The following is a 27005-nucleotide window of genomic DNA, read 5'->3' as shown; positions in this document are numbered from 1 at the left end:
TTTTTTTCAAGACTTAATGATTGCCGGTATCCTTTCATTGAAGGAAGCAATGTTCCATTATGTTGGTATGTTTGGCTGCTTCGGAAAATGTAATCAATTTGTTGACAGTTTATAAACGCCAGTGATTTTCTTATTATTCTAATTAGCATTCGTTCTAAATAAACGAAAAAATGTTACAAGCCGTAAGTATTTTAAACCGTTTATGATATATTCAAATTCATATATTAACTACATGGACGTCTTGTATTTCCTGCGTATAGAGAGCTAATTGTGATATTATTCAGTAGAATAGACAGTAAAGTAACACCAAATAATATAAGCTATTCTGTTAACAACCTCTTTCTACTAAAATCTAACAATATTGGCTTTTTGATTTATCTGTTATAATTAAATAATCTAACCACAAATTGTAGTTGATATCGGTGTAAACATGTTTAGTACAATGAACTGACTGAACAAATCTTTCACTGAAATATACATCCAAACTATTCTGACTTGTACTCATGGGAAAATATTGATAAGGAAACGAATTAAAAAAGCCAAATGTCACATAAATAACAACAATAACAGGAACAATTCATGTAAAACATTACAATTCTAATTTAAACATAAGCGAAATAACATACATCACAATATTCATCGGTAATAATCATAAAACAGTGAAATGATGTAAATCCATGTCAAACAACTGAATAGATTCTAAAATCCAAATGGCTGTGTAACATTGTGGGCAATATGTAAAGTTGATAGTTAGATTTTAGATTGAAAACATGAATGGACGAATGTTGGACTACCATTGGAGACCTGGAAGAACTGGACGGTCGTTTCGTCCTATCTCCACAACCCTACACTGATAGTTAGATTTTAATTTAATAAATTGTAAACTGACTTTCAAAGTACCTAAGTGATAGTCATTTACATACTACTTGTTATTTGAAAATATTCATTCTTGAGTTAAATATTTTGCATGAAGTTGTTTCGTTTTGCTAAAATCAAAACAATACATCTTGAAAAGCAGCTGTTCTGTATTTCGACGTCTGTTTGTTGAAGGTTTGGTTTCGGTGATTCGGGTCTTGTCATCAATTATCAGTTAATAATGCTAATTACATGAATTCAGATGATCAATCTTACACACACACACACACACACACATGGTAATACAAATTCTCATCTCTTACAAGAACTAGATTCTATCTGCTTTGGATCGTTCTGTCATAAACTATCCAGTTCTCCGAAGTATTTAGTGATTGTCTGATTGCTCTGTGTTCATGATATTCAATTAAATCTTTGCTCATCATTGTGTTCGCATCAAAATTTACTTCATACTTCAGTATTTTTATATCAAGAGATAGTTTAAATTAGTTATCGAACGATTTGTAGACGGGTGAGTTTCAGGTTTGTGTGATAAGGAACTAAGATAGTATTAGTCGATGTTCAGAGAATCTACGTACGAAAGTTGATAATATTCAGGCAAGACAATAAATACTACTCACGATGTAAGTGGATGGTGAAATGCACATAAAGCAAAATCCCTAGTTATACGAACAAATTAATAATGATTCGAAATCTTTCACATTTCAGCAATGATGGCAAATAATAAGCTTTAATGTGACTTCACATCAAGAGAAATATTTCATGAACAACGAGAAAACAAATTATTCTTAATCAAATCAGCTCAGGAATCATCCGTCAACCATTTCGAAACAATTGCTTGTTCATGAAAAACCTAATCATAACGTATTGCACACATTTCACCACAGCCTGACAACGCTGGTCACAAGGAAGTCTCACTATTCCAACATCAAATCCCAAATAAATATCACCATTCAAAATGCACATTGTTATCATATTAATATTTTATTTTCATTTATCAACATTTAATGCAATTAATAATAATTAACGAATCTGAATACAGTTTGAAATGACTAAATATCATCTTATTTGCATTTGGAAGGACACGAACATCCACACGTACACCCTGAACATTGGCATTGACCAGATGGACAATCACATCCTTTGCCCGATGCACATCCAGAACAGCATTTACAGTTTCCACTACCACCACCACAACCTTCAATTTAACAGAGAGAATAAATATTTAATGTTAATGACAACTGTGATGAATGATTTCTGGAGAATGAGAATAGATGACGATGATGCCATACAACAACAATCTTACCTGGCATGATTATTCTTATTAAGAGACTTTAGTGTATAATTTGTCCGAAGTATCGTTTGCATATATACATTTTCATTTTCTATGCTTCATATGTGATAAACACATAGGAAAATGAACCAATAGGAATCGTGATATTTTTCACATTGCATCACTGATTGGTTGAAATTCTCAGAACACTAGTGTTCAGACAGAAATTGTAGACTGGAAAATAATGAAAAAATTGTTGTTGTTGTTGTTGTTGTTTGTAGTGGATGAGAAACTCATTATTTTATCATAACTGCTTGATCATCATTGTAAAACAAGGTTTGTTAGATTGTCATCACTCATTATTACAACTTTGGATTTCATTTTCATTGAAATTTCTTACATGAATCATTGTGTTGTTTGCTCTAGTAATATCGCTTATGTTTATCTACATCGATTTGTATTTGTTTCAGTTCACACAACATATGATAGTTGTCTGAGCACAGTTTTATTTCGAATGTGTGATTCGACTACATCATCTAGATTCAATAGTAGGCAAATTTTCTCGATAACATTCAATGTTATGATTGAAATTCTAGAACACATTATTGACGATACTTTCCGAAGTTAGTATCAATAGAACTTGATAACTACTCGTCTTCACTGTCTTTGTGAAACACGTTTACTGCTTAATACACATTTGCTAGTCGTCCGCGTGTTTCAGAAAACCCTTGAAGTTGTTATCAACCATATGGATCACTTTTTCTCCAGTTTAACTGTTCAAACAGCTTTGCATAATATTTAGTACATGTCAACCTGGAAAAGTTTGCTACAATAGTTGCATTGAAAACTCTATTCAGAAAAGATCAGGATGCTAGTGGGGTTAGTTGCGCACAATACTAGAGGCTTCCCATCTGTATAATTTACTTTAAAACTCGCATTTAAACAAATATCTGAAAATCAGTCAGTGAGCATGAAGCTTGTATCGACCTTCCGAAAAAGAATAAATCTCGTTTCCGTTTCAGTTAATACAGCTCCATGCATTTCATTTTACATGGTAGCATTTCCGAGACCTCTGGTTCAAGAAGAGTATCAGTCGACCCGATACCTATGTTTCGATGATAATGCATAGCAGATGGTTTTTCATTTAGGAAGAGTTTGCGAATACACTGATGGAATACCAACGTGAGTAATATGCTGTTACGTATTATCCTTACGTTGAAAGTCAAGGTATGCATGATGTACAATGGAAATATATGTTTGTTATGTCTAAACGCACATTTAATGTAAAATGTAAAACACAAGAGATGAAGATCAATAAAAGTTCGTCAGAATTTTCATGCGAAAGTAATATTTCAGCTTCACGTTCCTTAGTTGTGGGTCACTTTGTTTGTTACACTGCAATTGCATGAATACATTGTGATGTATATCATGATGGCTCGTAATCATCCATGTAGTAATTCATCGGCAGGTTGTGATCCATGGATCAGAAGACTGTCATATGAGAATGAGGAAAATTTGAACTCCGTACTGTTATGATTGATATCTTCGGAAGAAATACTCGGATATCTGAAAGAAACTTGTTGCAAAAACGCAACTATCAACGACACAAAAATTGTGAGGGTTGAAATTATTATTTGTATATATAAATTATTACACTTTCAGATTCCAACATACATTTGAATGTCTTCAGTATGATAAGACAACGTCGACAACTACGGGTATATTTCTCTGATGATGGTAATCTTACAAAAGACTGTTCTGCAAACAATCAACACTTTGAACTGTACCGAAATTATCGTGAATCACTCAGTACATCTATCACATGCAATACTACAAATAAGGAATGAAGATGAGGGATGATAAATTTAAATATATAGGTACTCGTTTTCATAGTTGAGAAGAGTTGTAAATTGTGGGAGAAGACTAAAAATGGATTAACACTAGATGTAAATTGGACGATCAACAAATTTACTGCAATCGTTTGTAACACTTGTAACTGACTGGCCACAGCTAATATAGTGTCCTTTCGTGCAACTCATCAAAACAATACTTAAGACTCATAAAGTGCCTTTTATGGAAATGCAAATAAATAATGAGTATAATGAGATTGTTCTGAGACGCGAAACCATATTCTAAAGGATAATATATGTCGTAATGTAAAAACGGTGTTGGCATTGAATAGTGCAACTTAAAGTAAAGTTATTTTGCAGTGAGAATATACAGGGAACTAAATGCCGTAATATAACATTTTCTGATATGTCACTGGTATGCTTCGTAACTTCAATCTCTTTCGCCACAGAAAATGGTTGAAATTCTCAGCTTTTAAAACATAAGTTGAAAATGTTTCCTCCTTCTCTGAAATCTAAAATATTCTCACTCGAATGACACAGATTTAATCAATGGGAAATGATATGGGAAATATTCTGCAATTTTCATTGGCCTACATTTCTATGTGTCGCTCACATATAATGCATACTTGCATATAAGTAGATTACTCTCTAATGGTTTCAGATCATCTAGTTGTGAAGCAACGGGATCATGCCAGGTAATTGTGTTTAGAGCAAGTGCACTTTTCGATTATTTACGGATTTACACAATCTAATTATCATTCACTTTGCTTACAACTAATTCAAGATTTCCATTTATTTCAGGTTGTAACGGTCCTAACTGTACTTGTTGCTATGGATGCAAAATGAAGGAAGGTTGTGACTGTGCACCGAATCCTTGTAAATGTGGTGAGTGCAAGTGTGGGTGCACGTGTAAGCAAGGTTGCTAATCACAAGACAACTTTGAATGTTTCTCATAATAAAATAATCAGTTCATTGTGTAGTTAAAGCTGTTAGTAATAAATGAATCTATATATTATAACGTCTTTCTTTTGTGTTTGGTACTTTGATCAGTGGACTAGTTGTTTTTTAGTCTTCGTATCTGGGAGGTGATAATGAGTTATGATATTCGTGAAGCCCAATCATCGACTTTAGTCGTGTTCACGTCGTTGAATTTGGTGTATCAGTATATTTGCTTTGTGTCAGTGTTTGTTTCAATGTAACGTTATTCGTGTTTTTCTTTACTAAGTTTCCGAACTTAGTGGATCTTGTGTTTGCATTCAGCACTTTGCCCTCATCTTTTTCTACGTCATTGTTTATTTATATTTTATTATTCACTTTTCAATACACCCTTCTGATTATGAACTACGTTCAATATTTGCGTAATGTTTTCCTTTGAATAAAGTTAGTAGAAACCCTTATTTAGAGTCACTTCTTGCAATATATATTTATGCTGATTTACAACTCCGTTGAAATCAAGTAGTTCTGAACTCTATAATGAACAAACTACTTACCTTTTTCGTAATCATGAACGCCAGTTGATTCTGTGTCGTACTCGTGAACTCCTAAAATAAAATTTGCAATGTCGCCTGATTCATGATTTGTCATCAGATACATTATTTTAGTACAAACAATATTAGGACTAGAAACAAATATTTGGCATACTTTAGTTAATAGAGTTATTATGGATGTTCAAAACGAAATCGAAGATATTAACAAGAATACTTGTGAGAAGACACCAAATATCTGAGAGCCCAGCAGGGTAACCTCTAGACTTTCCATAGGGAGTATAGGTATTCGTTAGGTAGCCAAATGACGAAGAGATTTTAGTCATCTCCAAAGTGAGGCAATTAAGTTATTCTGATTTCATGAAAACAAGACATTGTCTCACTGTCCGAATATTGATTTCAATTTCAGAACACTGATTATTTATGAGGAAACTGTTTTGTAATCCGGTAAACAATACTTAATAAAAGTGAAACTAAGTCACATATGATAGTTATAATTCTTGTGTATCGTTCATTCCTTTGTTAACATTGGTCTTGGATGGTGAGTAACTAGTTGTAAACCTTCATTGCAAATCATCAGCTTCGTGGAACTACTGAATTAACATAGTGAAATTCGTACCAATCAATGAAATTGTACATTTTTATCTAATCTGAAAAATTAGAACTTACATAAATTTTATTTTGAACAAAACTTAATCTCAAATATTAAAAGTATATTATAGAACATACCGTTAAAATAATTTGCAAATCATAACTGTGAATTTTTGTTAAAATTCATGCATGTTGACTAGTTAATTATTTCAATGTCTCATATAAAATGATGTTCATGAAATCGGTTTAACTGATCATTTTAAACAACTGAAGAACGTGGTGAATGAGAACTCTGGTGGGGAAGACCAATTTATTAGTTAATACAAATTACAGAACACCTCAATAAAATACGAAAACCATACATCAAATACTTCATTTGCACATTTCCCTTCAGTTATCACTGACAAAATTCATTGTTCCTTCATTCCTGTTGTTATAACAATTACTGTCGGTTCACATTCCTGTCCCCTTCAATTCGATCTTCCCAAGATTTTGACACCAATTATTCCTTTTCTGATTTGTGTTACATACTGGTTAAGTCGACGGACATAAGTTGCATGCACCATAAAAAATTAAGGTTTTCTGAATATTGTGAACGTATTCTGATTAAGGATTTGTCATCAGATACAAACATTCTTTTAGTACAAATAATATTAGGACCAAAAACAAATACTTGACATACTTCAGTTAATAGAGCTATTATGAATGTTAAGAACGAAACCGAAAATAATTATAACAGTAGTTGGAAGAAGACACAAAATATGATATTAAACATAATAGAAATATACGAGTTTATTTTCCTGTCAAGGATAAGAAGACAATTCATGCGAGGTGAGGGAAGGAATTTCTAGTTATTATTTAGTAAAAGTAGAATTATGCATTAGAGATTGATCATATAAATAATAAGTGATATCATCATAAGTCAATGTCATTAGGACAAAATCAAGTCAAAGACTGAGCAACATTAACAAAATGTGATGTGCGAAATTTTGTTCAATTATAAGCTGTCACTGATGATATATGGTGAACGGACATTGAGTATATTGTGTAGGCAATTGTTTATAAATAACCACACATTTTTGATGATGGATGTAGTAGTTCTCCAAGTTTCAGCTCTGTACAGTAGAACTGTCTTGTCGTTCGTAATGAAGATTTTCACCTTGATATTGGTTGACATACAGTTGTTCTGAGTTCCACATGTTATTCAACTGCAGGACTACTTCTCTTCATTTGCCGATCCCTACTTCAAAATCTACATCTGATCAACCTTGTTCATCGATGATATGTGCAATACTCCACCTCTTCCAGAGTCCCTCCATCAAGTGTAGTTGGATCGGTGTTCTCCGTGTTGTATTTGAGGATCTTGTTTCTTCCTTTGAGTATGTTGAGGCCTACTCACGCAGAGGAATCTGTTACACTAGTTGTCCTGATCTGCATCTGTTGACAATGTATGGGATAGAAGGTCCATGTCATCTACGAAGTCTGAATCGTTTAGTTGCATGCAAGTTGTCCATTGTTTTCCGCACTTCATACATGTCACCACAATTTTGTGTAAAGTCAGAAATACAAATGTTGGTAACGAAAGGAGTCTAATAATCTACTTCTGAATTGTCTCACGATCATTGAGGTTTCGATCGCCATGTTCTAATACATATTCGTTCTTCTCTTCATTATAAGTTGACTATTAAAATATTTCAGGACTTGTTACTGATCAGTCGGATATCATATGCACTCTTAATATAATCGTCATAGTGCTCTAAATAAATAATTCTAAATATATAAACCATAAATTTGAATAATTCACAATGGAATTTCACTTCCGTCAATTAACATAGAGTGTAAGTCTTCAAATATTGTAGTAATGACATAAGCAGAACAGATTGAAATTGGTTACATTGATTATTTGAGGTTAAGTAAACATTTTTCTATCTTCAGTCTATCATCTTCAATAAAATTATCTACTAAAAATAAACAAAAGAAAAACGCAATTGTCTAACTTGATTAACTTTTATCAAAATATGGAAGTAGTGATTATGTTCAATTCTTGAGCCTAATCTCGAATCTAATAAGTAAAAATGTATGTAAACATTCTACTTGCACATCGTTATATTTTATTGATGAAATACAAAATAAAATGCATCATTTCACAGTTTCAGCATAGATCAATGATGATGAATGGACATTTTCTAGAATATTTCTTGTGCTAATCGCACTCATTGTACATTTGAAAGCGAATAATGAAAGTGAATAACACAAAGTGATACATATTTAATATAAATTGTCGATTCTTGTGTAATTCTAAAAAATCGCCTACTGAATTTGGTTGGTTACAAAATTATTTTCATTGCAAGTGTATGATATTTAATACGTACTTGCGTTCGTAAATTACACAATATATCAGGTGTTAATCAACGATGCAATATATGTTATGCATCATTTTCTGATAAAATTCCTTCTACAAACGCATAATTATATTAGTTGATGGAATGAGTTATAAAGATTTAAAAGTTGTTGTTCTAATAAATTCTTATAGAGGTCGATTAAATCAGTCGTGTACTAACTAGCTTAAATGATAATCTAATCAACTATGTCATATGATGAGCTTTGATTAACATCATGCGACACACAGTTCATGAGAACTTGGTAAACACATTTTGACCTCTTCGAAATCAATTTTTAAAATAAAAAACTGTCATAGTAAGAAGTGATTATACTCTGTATGCTATCTAGTAATACTCAAAACTATTCAACTTGTAGTCTAGTAGTAGACAAGTATTTAGGTCAGAGAGTGATCAATAAACACTTTCAAAAGTAATGTATTTAGAATTAACATCAGCCTCGGAGCATGAACAAAGATACAATTGTTCAGTACAAATACGAAAAAAACTGTGTTCACACTGTAATCAATAATTAATTATCTGTTAACTTAATGAGCACAAGTAAGTATTACATATCATACACTTGCAATGAAAATAATTTTGTAACCAACCAAATTCAGTAGGCGATTTGTTAGAATTACACAAGAATCGACAATTGTTTCGTTCTAAATTGGGACTCCAAAAATGTGGAATTGGTGTCAACACGGAATCAAACCCAAGAAATTTTTACCTTGTTGAGAGTACGATGTGCGTGGACCAATCACCAGAAATACAAATGACCAGTTTTTCAACCGCAGATAACTTATGAAATAGCTTTATCTTCAGTGATTATTATTGATGAGTTCCCTTTGTTCTGACAGACAATGCAAATCAAGGCTACCCATCTGAATTTTATTAAGTTTATCATATCGGAAAATCAGTAGTCAACAGCATAACATATGAGTTGCTTTTACCTTCCGTATAAAAAATACTCGTTATCATGTCTTGTAGCCCCACTGCTTCAGTATGAGATCTTTGGACCAATATAAATTTAGGATTCTGCTATTATAATTTCTTTTCTTCCTCCAAAACCTCCGTCGCCAATGCTAGATCCGTATCACTTACTACTATATACTTGAAAGGAGGAAATACTTTAATTCCCACGATGCAAGGTGTGAACACAGAATGCTGATAAAAGTGAGGATATATTCACTACAATACACAACGACGAACACAGTCGGAAATACACTCATTTATGTACTGATTTGTACATTAATCTGATCATTAATTAGAAAACAGTGGCATAAATGAACAATATTCAGAATTATAACAAATTACATGCTGCATATCATGCTGAGCATAGTCTACCTCATGCTGAAATTAATCAGTGTTATACTGAACGAAAGATTACACTGAAGATAAAACAAATACTAAACTGAGCAATCGCATTGAATTAAAGACGGATGTAATGTTGAACATGAATCACAATGAGTTAAGAATGTAATTTTGCATTTTTATCCCGTCATATCAATTAGCTATTTTTATCACTATATCTTTTGAAATCTTCAGTCCCTTTCCAAATGCCCAATTCAGCTCAACTAAGTAAACTATGCCGAATGTTTGGTTCCAGTTCTAATACATCATATTACAACAAGCTCTGTTTTATGATGGAAGCTCTAATATCCATTTCTGTTCGCAGTGTCCTATATCACTTTTTATTGTCGAGGTTCGATGAGTTCATTTATAGTGGGGTAATCAGAATACTTTTTGCCTTCCTTTTTACAAGTAACAAACTTGTCGTCTTCAATGGACCTCTGCATTTATTGTATTATTGTATTCAAATTTGAAATAATGATGTCTTGTATGAATCATTATTAAACATAATAACAATTACCAATATTCATATAGCTTTCATTTGTTTATTTAAATTGAATATGATTTTTTCCTAATTTGGTCTTGCTAATGCAAAAAACGGTGACGATCATCATCATATTTTGTCAAATTTATATTAAATATGTATCACTTTGTGTTATTCACTTTCATTATTTGCTTTCAAATGTACAATGAGTGCGATTAGCACAAGAAATATTCTAGAAAATGTCCATTCATCATCATTGATCTATGCTGAAACTGTGAAATGATGCATTTTATTTTGTATTTCTTCAATAAAATATAACGATGTGCAAGTAGAATGTTTACATACATTTTTACTTATTAGATTCGAGATTAGGCTCAAGAATTGGACATAATCACTACTTCTATATTTTGATAAAAGTTAATCAAGTTAGACAATTGCGTTTTTCTTTTGTTTATTTTTAGTAGATAATTTTATTGAAGACGATAGACTGAAGATAGAAAAATGTTTACTTAACCTCAAATAATCAATGTAACCAATTTCAATCTGTTCTGCTTATGTCATTACTACAATATTTGAAAACTTACACTCTATGTTAATTGACGGAAGTGAAATTCCATTGTGAATTATTCAAATTTATGGTTTACATATTTAGAATTATTTATTTAGAGCACTATGACGATTATATTAAGAGTGCATATGATATCCGACTGATCAGTAACAAGTCCTGAAATATTTTAATAGTCAACTTATAATGAAGAGAAGAACGAATATGTATTAGAACATGGCGATCGAAACCTCAATGATCGTGAGACAATTCAGAAGTAGATTATTAGACTCCTTTTGTTACGAACATTTGTATTTCTGACTTTGCACAAAATTGTGGTGACATGTATGAAGTGCGGAAAACAATGGACAGCTTGCATGCAACTAAACGATTCAGACTTCGTAGATGACATGGACCTTCTATCCCATACATTGCCAACAGATGCAGATCAGGACAACTAGTGTAACAGATTCCTCTGCGTGAGTAGGCCTCAACATACTCAAAGGAAGAAACAAGATCCTCAAATACAACACGGAGAACACCGATCCAACTACATTTGATGGAGGAACTCTGGAAGAGGTGGAGTATTGCACATATCTGGATAACACCATCGATGAACAAGGTTGATCAGATGTAGATTTTGAAGTAGGGATCGGCAAATGAAAAGAAGTAGTCCTGCAGTTGAATAACATATGGAACTCAGAACAACTGTATGTCAACCAATATCAAAGTGAAAATCTTCAATACTAACGACAAGACAGTTCTACTGTACAGAGCTGAAACTTGGAGAACTACTACATCCATCATCAAAAATGTATGGTTATTTATAAACAATTGCCTACACAATATACTCAATGTCCGTTCACCCTATAACATCAGTGACAGCTTATAATTGAACAAAATTTCGCACATCACATTTTGTTAATGTTGCTCACTCTCAGACTTGATTTTGTCCTAACGACATTGACTTATGATGATATCACTTATTATTTATATGATCAATCTCTAATGCATAATTCTATTTTTACTGAATAATAACTAGAAATTCCTTCCCTCACCTCGCATGAATTGTCTTCTTATCCTTGACAGGAAAATAAACTGGTATATTTCTCTTATGTTTAGTATCATATTTTGTGTCTTCTTCCAACTACTGTTATAATTATTTTCGGTTTCGTTCTTAACATTCATAATAGCTCTATTAACTGAAGTATGTCAAGTATTTGTTTTTGGTCCTAATATTATTTGTACTAAAAGAATGTTTGTATCTGATGACAAATCCTTAATCAGAATACGTTCACAATATTCAGAAAACCTTAATTTTTTTATGGTGCATGCAACTTATGTCCGTCGACTTAACCAGTATGTAACACAAATCAGAAAAGGAATAATTGGTGTCAAAATCTTGGGAAGATCGAATTGAAGGGGACAGGAATGTGAACCGACAGTAATTGTTATAACAACAGGAATGAAGGAACAATGAATTTTGTCAGTGATAACTGAAGGGAAATGTGCAAATGAAGTATTTGATGTATGGTTTTCGTATTTTATTGAGGTGTTCTGTAATTTGTATTAACTAATAAATTGGTCTTCCCCACCAGAGTTCTCATTCACCACGTTCTTCAGTTGTTTAAAATGATCAGTTAAACCGATTTCATGAACATCTTTTTATATGAGACATTGAAATAATTAACTAGTCAACATGCATGAATTTTAACAAAAATTCACAGTTATGATTTGCAAATTATTTTAACGGTATGTTCTATAATATACTTTTAATATTTGAGATTAAGTTTTGTTCAAAATAAAATTTATGTAAGTTCTAATTTTTCAGATTAGATAAAAATGTACAATTTCATTGATTGGTACGAATTTCACTATGTTAATTCAGTAGTTCCACGAAGCTGATGATTTGCAATGAAGGTTTACAACTAGTTACTCACCATCCAAGACCAATGTTAACAAAGGAATGAACGATACACAAGAATTATAACTATCATATGTGACTTAGTTTCACTTTTATTAAGTATTGTTTACCGGATTACAAAACAGTTTCCTCATAAATAATCAGTGTTCTGAAATTGAAATCAATATTCGGACAGTGAGACAATGTCTTGTTTTCATGAAATCAGAATAACTTAATTGCCTCACTTTGGAGATGACTAAAATCTCTTCGTCATTTGGCTACCTAACGAATACCTATACTCCCTATGGAAAGTCTAGAGGTTACCCTGCTGGGCTCTCAGATATTTGGTGTCTTCTCACAAGTATTCTTGTTAATATCTTCGATTTCGTTTTGAACATCCATAATAACTCTATTAACTAAAGTATGCCAAATATTTGTTTCTAGTCCTAATATTGTTTGTACTAAAATAATGTATCTGATGACAAATCATGAATCAGGCGACATTGCAAATTTTATTTTAGGAGTTCACGAGTACGACACAGAATCAACTGGCGTTCATGATTACGAAAAAGGTAAGTAGTTTGTTCATTATAGAGTTCAGAGCTACTTGATTTCAACGGAGTTGTAAATCAGCATAAATATACATTGCAAGAAGTGACTCTAAGTAAGGGTTTCTACTAACTTTATTCAAAGGAAAACATTACGCAAATATTGAACGTAGTTCATAATCAGAAGGGTGTATTGAAAAGTGAATAATAAAATATAAATAAACAATGACGTAGAAAAAGATGAGGGCAAAGTGCTGAATGCACACACAAGATCCACTAAGTTCAGAAACACGAATAACGTTACATTGAAACAAACACTGATACAAAGCAAATATACTGATACACCAAATTCAACGACGTGAACACGACTAAAGTCGATAATTGGGCTTCACGAATATCATAACTCATTATCACCTCCCAGATACGAAGACTCAAAAACAACTAGTCCATTGATCAAAGTACCAAACACAAAAGAAAGACGTTATAATATATAGATTCATTTATTACTAACAGCTTTAACTACACGATGAACTGATTATTTTATTATGAGAAACATTCAAAGTTGTCTTGTGATTAGCAACCTTGCTTACACGTGCACCCACACTTGCACTCACCACATTTACAAGGATTCGGTGCACAGTCACAACCTTCCTTCATTTTGCATCCATAGCAACAAGTACAGTTAGGACCGTTACAACCTGAAATAAATGGAAATCTTGAATTAGTTGTAAGCAAAGTGAATGATAATTAGATTGTGTAAATCCGTAAATAATCGAAAAGTGCACTTGCTCTAAACACAATTACCTGGCATGATCCCGTTGCTTCACAACTAGATGATCTGAAACCATTAGAGAGTAATCTATTTATATGCAAGTATGCATTATATGTGAGCGACACATAGAAATGTAGGCCAATGAAAATTGCAGAATATTTCCCATATCATTTCCCATTGATTAAATCTGTGTCATTCGAGTGAGAGTATTTTAGATTTCAGAGAAGGAGGAAACATTTTCAACTTATGTTTTAAAAGCTGAGAATTTCAACCATTTTCTGTGGCGAAAGAGATTGAAGTTACGAAGCATACTAGTGACATATCAGAAAATGTTATATTACGGCATTTAGTTCCCTATATATTCTCACTGCAAAATAACTTTACTTTAAGTTGCAACATTCAATGCCAACACCGTTTTTACATTACGACATATATTATCCTTTAGAATATGGTTTCGCGTCTTAGAACAATCTCATTATACTCATTATTTATTTGCATTTCCATAAAAGGCACTTTATGAGTCTTAAGTATTGTTTTGATGAGTTGCACGAAAAGACACTATTTTAGGTGTGGCCAGTCAGTTACAAGTGTTACAAACGATTGCAGTAAATTTATTGATCATCCAATTTACATCTAGGGTTAATCCATTTTTAGTCTTATCCCACAATTTACAACTCTTCTCAACTACAACAACGAGTACCTATATATTTAAATTTATCATTCCTTATCTTCATTCCTTATTTGTAGTATTGCATGTGGTTGATGTACTGAGAAATTCACGATAATTTCGGTACAGTTCAAAGTGATGATTGTTTGCAGAACAGTCTTTTGTAAGATTACCATCATCAGAGAAATATACCCGTAATTGTCGACGTTGTCTTATCATACTGAAGACATTCAAATGTATGTTGGGATCTGAAAGTGTAATAATTTATATATACAAATAATAATTTCAAACCTCACAATTTTTGTGTCGTTGATAGTTGCGTTTTCGCAACCAGTTTCTTTCAGATATCCGATTATTTCTTCCGAAGATATCAATCATAACAGTACGGAGTTCAAATTTTCCTCATTCTCATATGACAGTCTTCTGATCCATGGATCACAACCTGCCGATGAATTACTACATGGATGATTACGAGCCATCATGATATACATCACAATGTATTCATGCAATTGCAGTGTAACAAACAAAGTGACCCACAACTAAGGAACGTGAAGCTGAAATATTACTTTCTCATGAAAATTCTGACGAACTTTTATTGATCTTCATCTCTTGTGTTTTCCATTTTACACTAAATGTGTGGTTCCACATAACAAACATATATTTCCATTGTACATCATGCATACCTTGACTTTCAACGTAAGGATAATACGTAACAGCATATTACTCACGTTGGTATTTCATCAGTGTATTCCCAAACTCTTCCTAAATGAAAAACCATCTGCTATGCATTATCATCGAAACATAGGTATCGGGTCGACTGATACTCTTCTTGAACCAGAGGTCTCGGAAATGCTACCATGTAAAATGAAATGCATGGAGCTGTATTAACTGAAACGGAAACGAGATTTATTCTTTTTCGGAAGGTCCATACAAGCTTCATGCTCACTGACTGATTTTCAGATATTTGTTTAAATGCGAGTTTTAAAGTAAATTATACAGATGGGGAGCCTCTAGTACTGTGCGCAACTAACCCCACTAACATCCTCATCTTTTCTGAATAGAGTTTTCAATGCAACTATTGTAGCAAACTTTTCCAGGTTGACATGTACTAAATATTATGGAAAGTTGTTTGAACAGTTAAACTGGAGAAAAAGTGATCCACATGGTTGATAACAACTTCAAGGATTTTCTGAAACACGCGGACGACTAGGAAATGTGTATTAAGCAGTAAAAGTGTTTCACAAGGACAGTGAAGACGAGTAGTTATCAAGTTCTATTGATACTAACTTCGGAAAGTATCGTCAATAATGTGTTCTAGAATTTCAGTCATAACATTGAATGTTATCGAGAAAATTTGCCTACTATTGAATCTAGATGATGTAGTCGAATCACACATTCAAAATAAAACTGTGCTCAGACAACTATCATATGTTGTGTGAACTGAAACAAATACAAATCGATGTAGATAAACATAAGGGATATTACTAGAGCAAACAACACAATGATTCATGTAAGAAATTTCAATGAAAATGAAATCCAAAGTTGTAATAATGAGTGATGACAATCTAACGAACCTTGTTTTACAATTACAGTCAAGCAGTTATGATAATATAATGAGTTTCTCATCCACTACAAACAACAACAACAACAACAATTTTTTCATTATTTTCCAGTCTACAATTTCTGTCTAAACACTAGTGTTCTGGGAATTTCAACCAATCAGTGTTGCAATGTGAAAAATATCACGATTCCTATTGGTTCATTTTCCTATGTGTTTATCACATATGAAGCATAGAAAATGAAAATGTATATATGCGAACGATACTTCGGACAAATTATACACTAAAGTCTCTTAATAAGAATAATCATGCCAGGTAAGATTGTTGTTGGATGGCATCATCATCATCATCATCATCTATTCGCATTCTCCAGAAATCATTCATCACAGTTGTTATTAACATTAAATATTTATTCTCTCTGTTGAATTGAAGGTTGTGGTGGTGGTAGTGGAAACTGTAAATGCTGTTCTGGATGTGCATCGGGCAAAGGATGTGATTGTCCATCTGGTCAATGCCAATGTTCAGGGTGTACGTGTGGATGTTCGTGTCCTTCCAAATGCAAATAAGATGATATTTAGTCATTTCAAACTGTATTCAGATTCGTTAATTATTATTAATTGCATTAAATGTTGATAAATGAAAATAAAATATTAATATGATAACAATGTGCATTTTGAATGGTGATATTCATTTGGGATTTGATGTTGGAATAGTGAGACTTCCTTGTGACCAGTGTTGTCAGGCTGTGATGAAATGTGTGCAATACGTTATGATTAGGTTTTTCATGAACAAGCAATTGTTTCGAAATCGTTGACGGATGATTGCTGAGCTGATTTGATTAAGAATAATTTGTTTTCTCGTTGTTCATGAAATATTTCTCTTGATGTGAATTCACATTAAAACTTATTATTTGCTATCATTCCTGAAATGTGAAAGACTTCGAATCATTATTAATTTGTTCGTATAACTAGGGATTTTGCTTTATGTGCATTTCACCATCCACTTACATCGTGAGTAGTATTTATTGTCTTGCCTGAATATTATCAACTTTCGTACGTAGATTCTCTGAAGATCGACTGATACAATCTTAGTTCCTTATCACACAAACCTGAAACTCACCCGTCAAGTTACAAATCGTTCGATAACTAATTTAAACTATCTCTTGATATAAAAACACTGAAGTATGAAGTAAATTTTGATGCGAACACAATGATGAGCAAAGATTTAATTGAAAATCATGAACGCAGAGCAATTAGACAATCACTAAATACTTCGGAGAACTGGATAGTTTATGACAGAACGATTCAAAGCAAATACAATCTAGTTCTTGTAAGAGATGAGAATTTGTATTACCATGTGTGTGTGTGTGTGTGTGTGTGTAAGATTGATCATCTGAATTCATGTAATTAGCATTATTAACTGATAATTGATGACAAGACCCGAATCACCGAAACCAAACCTTCAACAAACAGACGTCGAAATACAGAACAGCTGCTTTTCAAGATGTATTGTTTTGATTTTAGCAAAACGAAACAACTTCATGCAAAATATTTAACTCAAGAATGAATATTTTCAAATAACACGTAGTATATAAATGACTATTACTTAGGTATTTTGAAAGTCAGTTTACAATTTATTAAATTAAAATCTAACTATCAGTGTAGGGTTGTGGAGATAGGACGAAACGACCGTCCAGTTCTTCCAGGTCTCCAATGGTAGTCCAACATTCGTCCATTCATGTTTTCAATCTAAAATCTAACTATCAACTTTACATATTGCCCACAATGTTACACAGCCATTTGGATTTTAGAATCTATTCAGTTGTTTGACATGGATTTACATCATTTCACTGTTTTATGATTATTACCGATGAATATTGTGATGTATGTTATTTCGCCTATGTTTAAATTAGAATTGTAATGTTTTACATGAATTGTTCCTGTTATTGTTGTTATTTATGTGACATTTGGCTTTTTTAATTCGTTTCCTTATCAATATTTTCCCATGAGTACAAGTCAGAATAGTTTGGATGTATATTTCAGTGAAAGATTTGTTCAGTAATGAACCTTAGACTTATTTGTGACAAATATTTTATTTTTTATAAGTTATATATCAGTGAAATCAAGAGCCTGGTGGACAAAGCGCTGAAGTTTGAATTTTACCATATGCAACTACACTTAAATACAGGTTTTTATATGATGCTTCAAAAATATAATGAGATTGACGTTATGCGTTCATGCTGTACTCACTAAGCAATATACGTTTCTTAGAATAAGTCTATAATCCTCTTTAGTTCTGTCAAGTTATTAACTACTATCTAGCTCATATACATTCGTGATTAAACTCATGTGTGCATAATTTACATGTTCTGTTTATCAACATTTTAAATTAATTCTTGATAAAACCTTCAAACTGGATCATGTATAGTATTCACTTATTTGAATTATTCCAAAGTTTTACAGTCTAAAGTAAGTTTAATCACATGGCCGTTGGAATTCCATTACTTACAAGTGAACTTTTGAGATCAACATGATTGATGTGGGAATTCAGTAAAAATCCCTGTGAAACATTAGAGAAATATACAGTGTACTATAAAAACTTGTGATCAATTTGATAACATCTTTATGAACACCTAATTATTCAAGAGGGTACTGTGATAGACCATATCTATGGTTCTTCATTAGGTCCTTTTTTATATCTTGCAGAAAATACCTGAACTATAAACATTCATAACAATGAATGTTGACACAATATTTTGTTCATAGTTCACTAAATTTAACATAATTGATGTAATTGAAGTTTACAATCTCTCTTTATGTATTATCATAGGTTTTATACCCTATCAAAGATGTCAATTAATTATGCATCTATATATTGAATCATTTAGATTCATACTTCCATATATAAAGTTCATTCATTCACTTTATGTAATCGAAAATAAACTAAATTATAACACATAAAACTTCAGCTACATCATGATAATCCTATATAATAAAGGTCTACAAAAAAATTGATTCATTCAATATAAGAATTATTGTACAATTTCGTTAATCCAAAGGTCAAGAAAACCATATACCTAATGATCTATAACTCAAAGTACAATATTTTGAAAGAATAAACAAAAAGAAAGAAAAAGTACCATCTTTTTTTTAAAAAAACATTCAATTTATTATCAATGTCGAATTGTATCGTTTATTATTACTGAACTTAAAGTATAATTTATTACAATTATTACTCAATTCATTGTATTAAGCTTATTACATATACTTTTCTTGTGATGGTTTATATGGTCCAATTTTTTTCACTGCAGTCTTGTGAACACTACCCAATAAATAAGGATTATAACGATAATTCTGAAAAGATAATAATAATAAAAAATACAAAAAAAAAAATAAACCATGTGAAAGAAACTTTTGATACAAGTTGAAAATGATAGCTGAAGTTATAATATCTATCATCTGTACATTACAACTACACAACGAAGAAACCCGATACTAAAATTTATATTATTTCAAATGATTAAAAACATGTTTTTCATTGAGATCATGAATTGATTGATGTTAGAATACCATCAAAAACTTGGAAGCACTGAATAGTCGTCCAATTTCATGGATTAGTTGCGGTTAGACATTAAAACCGTTAGATGCTGGCTTAGTGGTCTAGAGGTTATACGTTCTCGTGCAAGACCTAATATCCTGGATTCGAATCCCGTGAGCGAGATCGTAGATGCGCACTGTTGAGGTGACCCATATTAGAACGAAACTGCAGTCCAGTGCTTCCCAGGTTCTCAAAGGTGGTCTAACATCAATCAATTCATGATTTCAATGAAAAACTCAACAATCTTCACATACCCGTACTGATAAAAACATGTTTCTTGATCACATTTTATACTTTGTGATGTTCTATAATAATATTCGTGTTAAATCTAGATGAATACAATTCGATCATTTGTAACAAGCTATTCAGTAAGATGTTTGTAAATAATCTAATGACTGATTAGTAAACTTTAATCATCTTTCTAGATCGTTAACTAGCCCAGTAATATTGTGGTGTGTGCTACTGTTGTCGGCAGATATAAGTAGTATTTATCATCAATCGAAAGTGAAATGTCTAGTGGTAGAAAATTAAGAAGATTGAAAAGAAGTGAACAAGAACAGAGAATGATTGATGTGAGGACGAAGAAGCAGTCAAGTTTGAGACAGTTGATTGACATTTTTCTAATGAAGCATTTTCTGTATGGTTCTCAGATTTTACTAAAAGATTCTGTAAATTTGTATTTAACTACATTTGATTGTACCCACTGATGTTGTCGTTCATTGCAATATGAGTTCAATTTTTTGGAGGGAGAATGAAATCACACAAATGTTTAATTATATTTATTGTCAGGGTATTTTTTCTATAAAAAAAAGTTCCTCATCTAATTATCTGTGAATATTGATGCCCATCTCAGGAAAATCAACCAGATGGTGAATTAATTAATATTCTTCAAAATGTTTTCAGTTGTTAGAAAATAACTTAGTTGGTTTATTTATGTTACCTTTTGTCAGAGTAATATAAATCGCTGGAACATAAAAAGAAGACACATTTTACAATCCTTCCATGTATTTCAATTTGTGAATTTTGCTTACATCATCTCATATCACAAACTACTTGACTATTTCAGTTTGAACTAAGACATTATGTTAATTAGTAGTATCATTATTTTCGTATGGAGTAAGACAGAATGTTTAATTTGAAAATCTACTTGTTTATTTTATGACTATCTATTATAACTATCAGATATGCTATGACTGACCATAGAGTTAATAAATATTTCAGTAACATAAATTACACATATTGACAGATATTCTCAAAGTGTACTTAAAGTTACTTAAGATTAAATTATTCTATTATATATTGTCAGTACAAACATGATAGTAGTCAGCCATGTGAAATGTACAAATCAAATTTCCTTAGGATTATTTAATTTTAGTTTTATTCAGTTCCACATACATTATAAATCATTATAAGAGACACTCAGTAATACAGGAGCATAAAATAATTTGGCGAACTATAGACTGATCAATATAGCTTATACTGCATAAAGAACACATTTGTAGGGTAGTAAACGGAGTAGCCCAGCCTGAAGCGTTAGGGCTTAAATAACCCTTAAAACCCATTGTCTGGTGTCGGGATACTATTACTAGAATAGTATAAGCTATATTCCTATGTAGAGACTGGAGGTTTGCCGTTGATATTGTGGATGGCTCGACATTACTTTGGCAAGTTTTGCTGACTGTCCATGAACAAAACTGGTTTGCTGGTTAACTGGTTTCATTCATACTGGTGGTTGCTTTCCAGTGTTCTCAAGGGCCATTGTCATTGGGATATTGTAAGGCATGTCGCCATTGCTAACATTAATGAGTTTGACTGTTGTGCAAGCGGAATAGATCAGCTTTGGTCTGTTCGTACTTTGTACAATTGTTTCGCGCGATCATTGATCGGAATAACCACACATGTGACGTGAATGAATATGAATGGTGCGAATGGCCCAACAGAGTGCTTGGTACCTGTGTGTTTGCGCCACAGGATTGAGCTGTACTATTCAGATTGTAGCGTTAAAGCATACATGGTATCTGGTTCTCCTGTGAAGCGGGATTGAGATGTATTGCTCGGGGTATAACGGTTTAAGCCTGGGCGGTGTCTGGTTCTCCTGAAAACCAATGTAAAATTACCCTGACTCACAAGGGTATATTATATATAACTATAGACTGATCAAAATAACACAAACATAATTTTCCGACAGTCAGTTCTTTGTTTTACTGAGTAAATTAAATAGTCTGATACATATTACATTTTAGTTTAATTTTATTATCAAAAATATTTTTTCGGTTTTCGTACAAATAAAACATGTTTATCACAATTATGTGACATTACTTAATGAGTTCAATTCTAAGTCACTGACTTAGTGCATGAATCATATATTATGAATTTCTTTCATAAAATTCTATGTCATCTTGACAATAATTTGAGCTAAAGTCTAAATTTGAACAATAAATTATAACATACGTGTGAACGTTTAACTCGTTTTTTAGCTACCAGCCTTTTACGACTTTCTCCTCGTAGATATGGATTTACCAAGAAAATCTATAATTTTGTAAAGAAGACATTAGATTATAAAAATTAAATAGGGTGTTATCAATATATGTTGAAATGTTAAGTGGTTGAATGTATTCAACAGAAAGCCCTGGATCTAAGTTTCTTTGTGGTTGCCACTCGTCATTAAAATGTAACTGAAATCTTGCGGGAACTAGCTTGTTTGACTTTATGTCACCTAACTTCACAGTCTGCCACTCAACCAACTTGATATTCGGGCAACTACTGACCTTCAGAAGGACTGAAACACTTACATGTAACTTAGGTCCAGGGTTTCCAGTCGACTACTTCTAACCACCCAACATCTCAGCATAGTACGTGCGGTATCAAGTCACTTTAAGTTAGTAATCACATTGGAATTTGATGAATGGAAATCTATCAACACTTAAAGGACTAGATAAAAAAGACATAGATCACTACTCAGCAATCCATTACCAAGAAGCAATGACTATGTGTTTATGAGTTTGAATTCAACCGTAAGTCAGGATGTGAGTTGATAACATTTTGATGTTAAAAGTGATTGCGAACTCTAGCTTCTGACTTTAACGGAAGTATCAAGACGATGAAGTACTTTAATTTCATAATCGTAAAATCTATCAGTGTATAAGCGTGGATTTTTTTAATGAACAATAATATCTGAATTATATATGACTTACACATAACTTAAATATCAATTCAGTTTTATATGTAAAAAAAACTATGCCAACAAATTAACGTTTTTATCCCTTTAATCTTTGAATTAAACATAACTGAATAGTTTGGATAAAGTGATTTTTGTGATTATTTTAACCGAAAAATAGTCTTCGTCATGGTTGAATCTCAGTATAATACCAGTGATGACCAGTGAGTATCAGGAGAATGTTTTACCATAGTATGGGACTCCTGAGCAATAAGAATTCACGAACCTAATAAGAACCGAAATCATTATCAGTAGTTTATATGAGCCAATTCTCCAATGCAATGTTTTAAAAAGCTAATATGGTTTTTTGGAATTAAAACATTTGTTTTAAAACAATTTATGGAATCTAACGACTTACTTTTCCACCAGTCTTTTGTCCAGACATAAAATTAGTTTTATGTCCATTTTCATTTGATTCAACTGGACAGTTATCCATATGTTCATTATCACATGAACATTCACCATTTTGCATTTTTCTTATTATCCAATGTCGATTAAATTCAATAGTATCTTCAATATCTTGATCACACGGTGTTGGTAAATCATTTGATTTATAATTTAATGGACATGGATTTGGTGGATCACAATAAGCAGGTAAATTATCAAATTTAGATTCTATATGAGATGATTCCAGTTCACTAGATAGATTTAAATTATTAGCTGTTGTATCTTGTGCTTCAGCTCCCAATAAAGCATAATCTATCCACTGACCTGTTTCACTGGAACCTCCAGAAACTTTATGTTCACCCCATAGAGAATTTTGATAAGCAATTTCATTTCGACGTTCTGTTAAACTTGGTTCATTTAGAACTTCATTAATATTATTTCTATTTGAATTTAATCCATAATTATCATTTGATTTTTCATTAAAATTTGAATCAATAAATTTTGGTTTATCAATATCACTTTCTTCTAGTTTGTCTAATTTAGCTTGATTGATTTCGTTTAATAACTCATTCCATTGTTTATCAGTAATTTCATAATTTTCTGGATAATCTTCTTGAAAAATTGGATGCTCGATTGAATATAAACGTTCTAATGTTGATTCTAAACTAGGATTCTGTTTTATATAATCATCATATAATAATTTTCCATCATTTACCAATCTATCTATGTACTGATCATAATTGCTAGCCAGTATTAGACCGCACAAATTCGTTAGAAAAAGTAACAAGAAGAATATGATAAGCTATAATTAAAAGAGAAGAAATAATTGAGAATATTAAGTAAAGTATTCTTCTGAAGATGTTATTAGATTTTCAATAGAGTAATCATCACAAACTGATGCCAGAAAAGGAAATAAAAATGAAACTAATAAAGTCTTGGTTTAATCTAATATAGAAATGTGGATACATTGAACTGAAACGTTCTAAATTAAGATGAATCAATTGTCTAGTTCTCTTTAGTATTCAACGGTTTTGTAGCTGAGATCAGCTAATGATAAAAATTATATTCAATCTTAGTAATGTAATACTTTGAAGAAAAAAAGGATATAACTTACCTTTTTTAAGTTCATTTGAAAAGATATTACTACATAACACTACATATTTTCATTATTGTAATGAATTTCAATTAAACTTATTTATAATAATAAGTCAACTTTCTGATCGATTATTTTAACTCATAGATAGAAACTGGTTAGAAAGATAGATTATCTATTTAGTTCACACGTGATATGTTTCAATCTCTTTTATTATATTCTCTTCTCATTCTACTAAGTTTTAATATTAATGAACCAATAGGGAAATATTAAAAAATGGGTTAGTTTATATTTGGTCAAATTGAAAGAGAGTAAATTTCCGTAGGAGGATATTTGGATGACCTTGAGGAAAATAAAAATGAGGTAGGAAAAAAATTGATAACTCATAAAAAATTACCAACATTTATGAGTTTTTTAAATAGTTATTTAATACATAACTAAACTGCTTATTAACATTATTATCACTGGGATTCAGTCATCATAAAGATAATGACCTAGTGATGCTCAGATATAAATACTTACTTACGCCTGTTACTTCTAATGGAGCATAGGCCGCTGATCACCATTCTCCAATCCACTCTGTCCTGGACCTTCCTTTCAAGTTCCATTCAATTGTTGTTCATTCTTCTCATGTCTGTCTCCATTTCTCGGCATAGTGTGTTCTTTGATCTTCCTCTTCTCCTTTGGCCTTCAGGATTCCAAGGGGGGCCTTGCCTTGTGACGCAGTTGGGTGCTTTCCTCAATGTGTATGCTATCCACTTCCAGCGCTTCTTCATGATTTCTTCCTTCACTGGGATCTGGTTTGTTCTCTCCCACAGTAGGTTGTTGTTGATAGTGTCTGGCCAACGGATCCGAAGTATTTTGACAGCTGTTGATAAACACTTGTATCTTCTGGTTGATAGCTTTCGCAGTTCGCCAAGTTACCGCCACATACAGTAAAACTGTCTTGACACTTGTATTGAAAATTATTGTTGATAAATATACTTACACCACAATAAATTATCTATACGTATATGTTGATATATAAGTAATAAATATTTTATTGAATGTAGTGCATAAATGTTTGGCTGAAAATTAAGAAAATATAAAGACTGAAAGACATATATTTACTATGAGAGAGGACATATTTATTTTTAGAAGATTGAGAAAATGTTCAGCATTAAATGATCTTTAATAGCTGAAGGATAGATAGTTTACTCCATTGCGAATGATTTTCTTGTAGTTACGTCTATGTTTTCTTATGCAAGATAAGTAAACAAACATTTTATGATGTATATACACATTCATGATATTTCGTATAACTAGTTTTTTGTCATAGATGTAATTGGTTAAAAAGACCACTAACTGAAAATAAACTGCTACTCAGCTCTTCGAAGTATGATAGTTATGCTTTAGGCTGGTGTTAATTCATCACAAAAGTGATCTTTAAAGCAATGCAATACTTTCAATAAATACCCCACTAAAGGAAAATATGTCTAAATTGTTATAATGTGTATAAAATGCTGCTGAAATTAGAATACATCAATTATATGCTTTGACAAAATACGTGAACAAAGAACCATTTATTTTATATTTCATTTATTGTATAATCTGTACATTCGAGAATTTCTAGAAAATACCAAATGATTATTGCTAATCAATGTTCCTGACTACCAGATCATATGTACTATTTACAAAACATTATATAATGCCGTTTTAATTCTTCTTGGTTGAAGATTTTTTCTAAAATTCTTTGAAGAATTTAGAAACAATGCCCACTGAACTCAGATCGTTTGAAATATCATTGTATACCAAGATATATTAAAGAGATATTTACCCTACATTTTGAACTCTTTAAAGATAAATACCGATGACCCTACGTGTGATTGGGACAATGAGCTTTGTGATGAGATGAGAACCACCGAATCTTTACCTATTTATTTTCAAATTTTCAGAGATGAGAAAGACGAATATCAACAAATTGTGCAAAATTTGAAGTGAATAAACTCCTCCCTAGATGAAAAACCTTGTTGATAAATTATTCTACATGACAAACTAACTCACTTATAGGTTAAAAATCATTTTATTCATTATATGAATCATGTTCACTTTCTACTAATTTTTACAGGCATTTCCCTCGAATCAAAAAACCTACCAGTCATATTTTTTTATGATACTAACCATTTACTTCAAGATTTCGTGTGTTATGCTACAGTGATAAAACTGGTTCCATTGGCTAAGCTTTTCGATAAATTCTGTGATAAATTTAAAATATATCAAATGATTGTCTAAATTAAAGTGATTCTATGCAGCTGGATGCTGAGAAGACGTTTTGGTCCTCGTGTCGCAACTGGGGATGGATTAAGAGGACTAAACTTACGATAAACAACTAACTTTAGGTAGGAATCTGAATAATTCTGATCAAAAGATGCAATAATAAGGTAACAGTATGC

General features: G+C 31.9%; 1 protein-coding gene across 2 annotated transcripts; it reads right to left on the bottom strand.

The window, feature by feature from the left end:
* Window positions 1-19422: 19422 nt before the first annotated feature.
* MS3_00008655 (uncharacterized protein) lies at window positions 19423-24651 on the bottom strand (the record flags this gene model as incomplete). Of its 2 annotated transcripts, XM_051216996.1 has the most annotated exons (5): window positions 19423-19632; window positions 22328-22405; window positions 23452-24153; window positions 24196-24282; window positions 24595-24651. In XM_051216996.1, 5 exons carry the CDS (start codon window positions 24607-24609, stop codon window positions 19537-19539), a joined length of 978 nt encoding a protein of 325 aa, XP_051073865.1. In that variant the 3' UTR covers window positions 19423-19536. The 2 variants fall into 2 exon arrangements, with proteins under 2 accessions (XP_051073865.1, XP_035586127.2); XM_035733887.2 differs by having other exon boundaries at window positions 23452-24282; window positions 24595-24609.
* Window positions 24652-27005: the final 2354 nt, after the last annotated feature.

Source organism: Schistosoma haematobium, chromosome 1, assembly GCF_000699445.3.
Source record: "Schistosoma haematobium chromosome 1, whole genome shotgun sequence".
Classification (NCBI taxonomy): domain Eukaryota; kingdom Metazoa; phylum Platyhelminthes; class Trematoda; order Strigeidida; family Schistosomatidae; genus Schistosoma; species Schistosoma haematobium.
The sequence above is the reverse complement of the archived record's forward strand: the minus strand, read 5'-3'. Positions and strand labels throughout refer to the sequence as shown.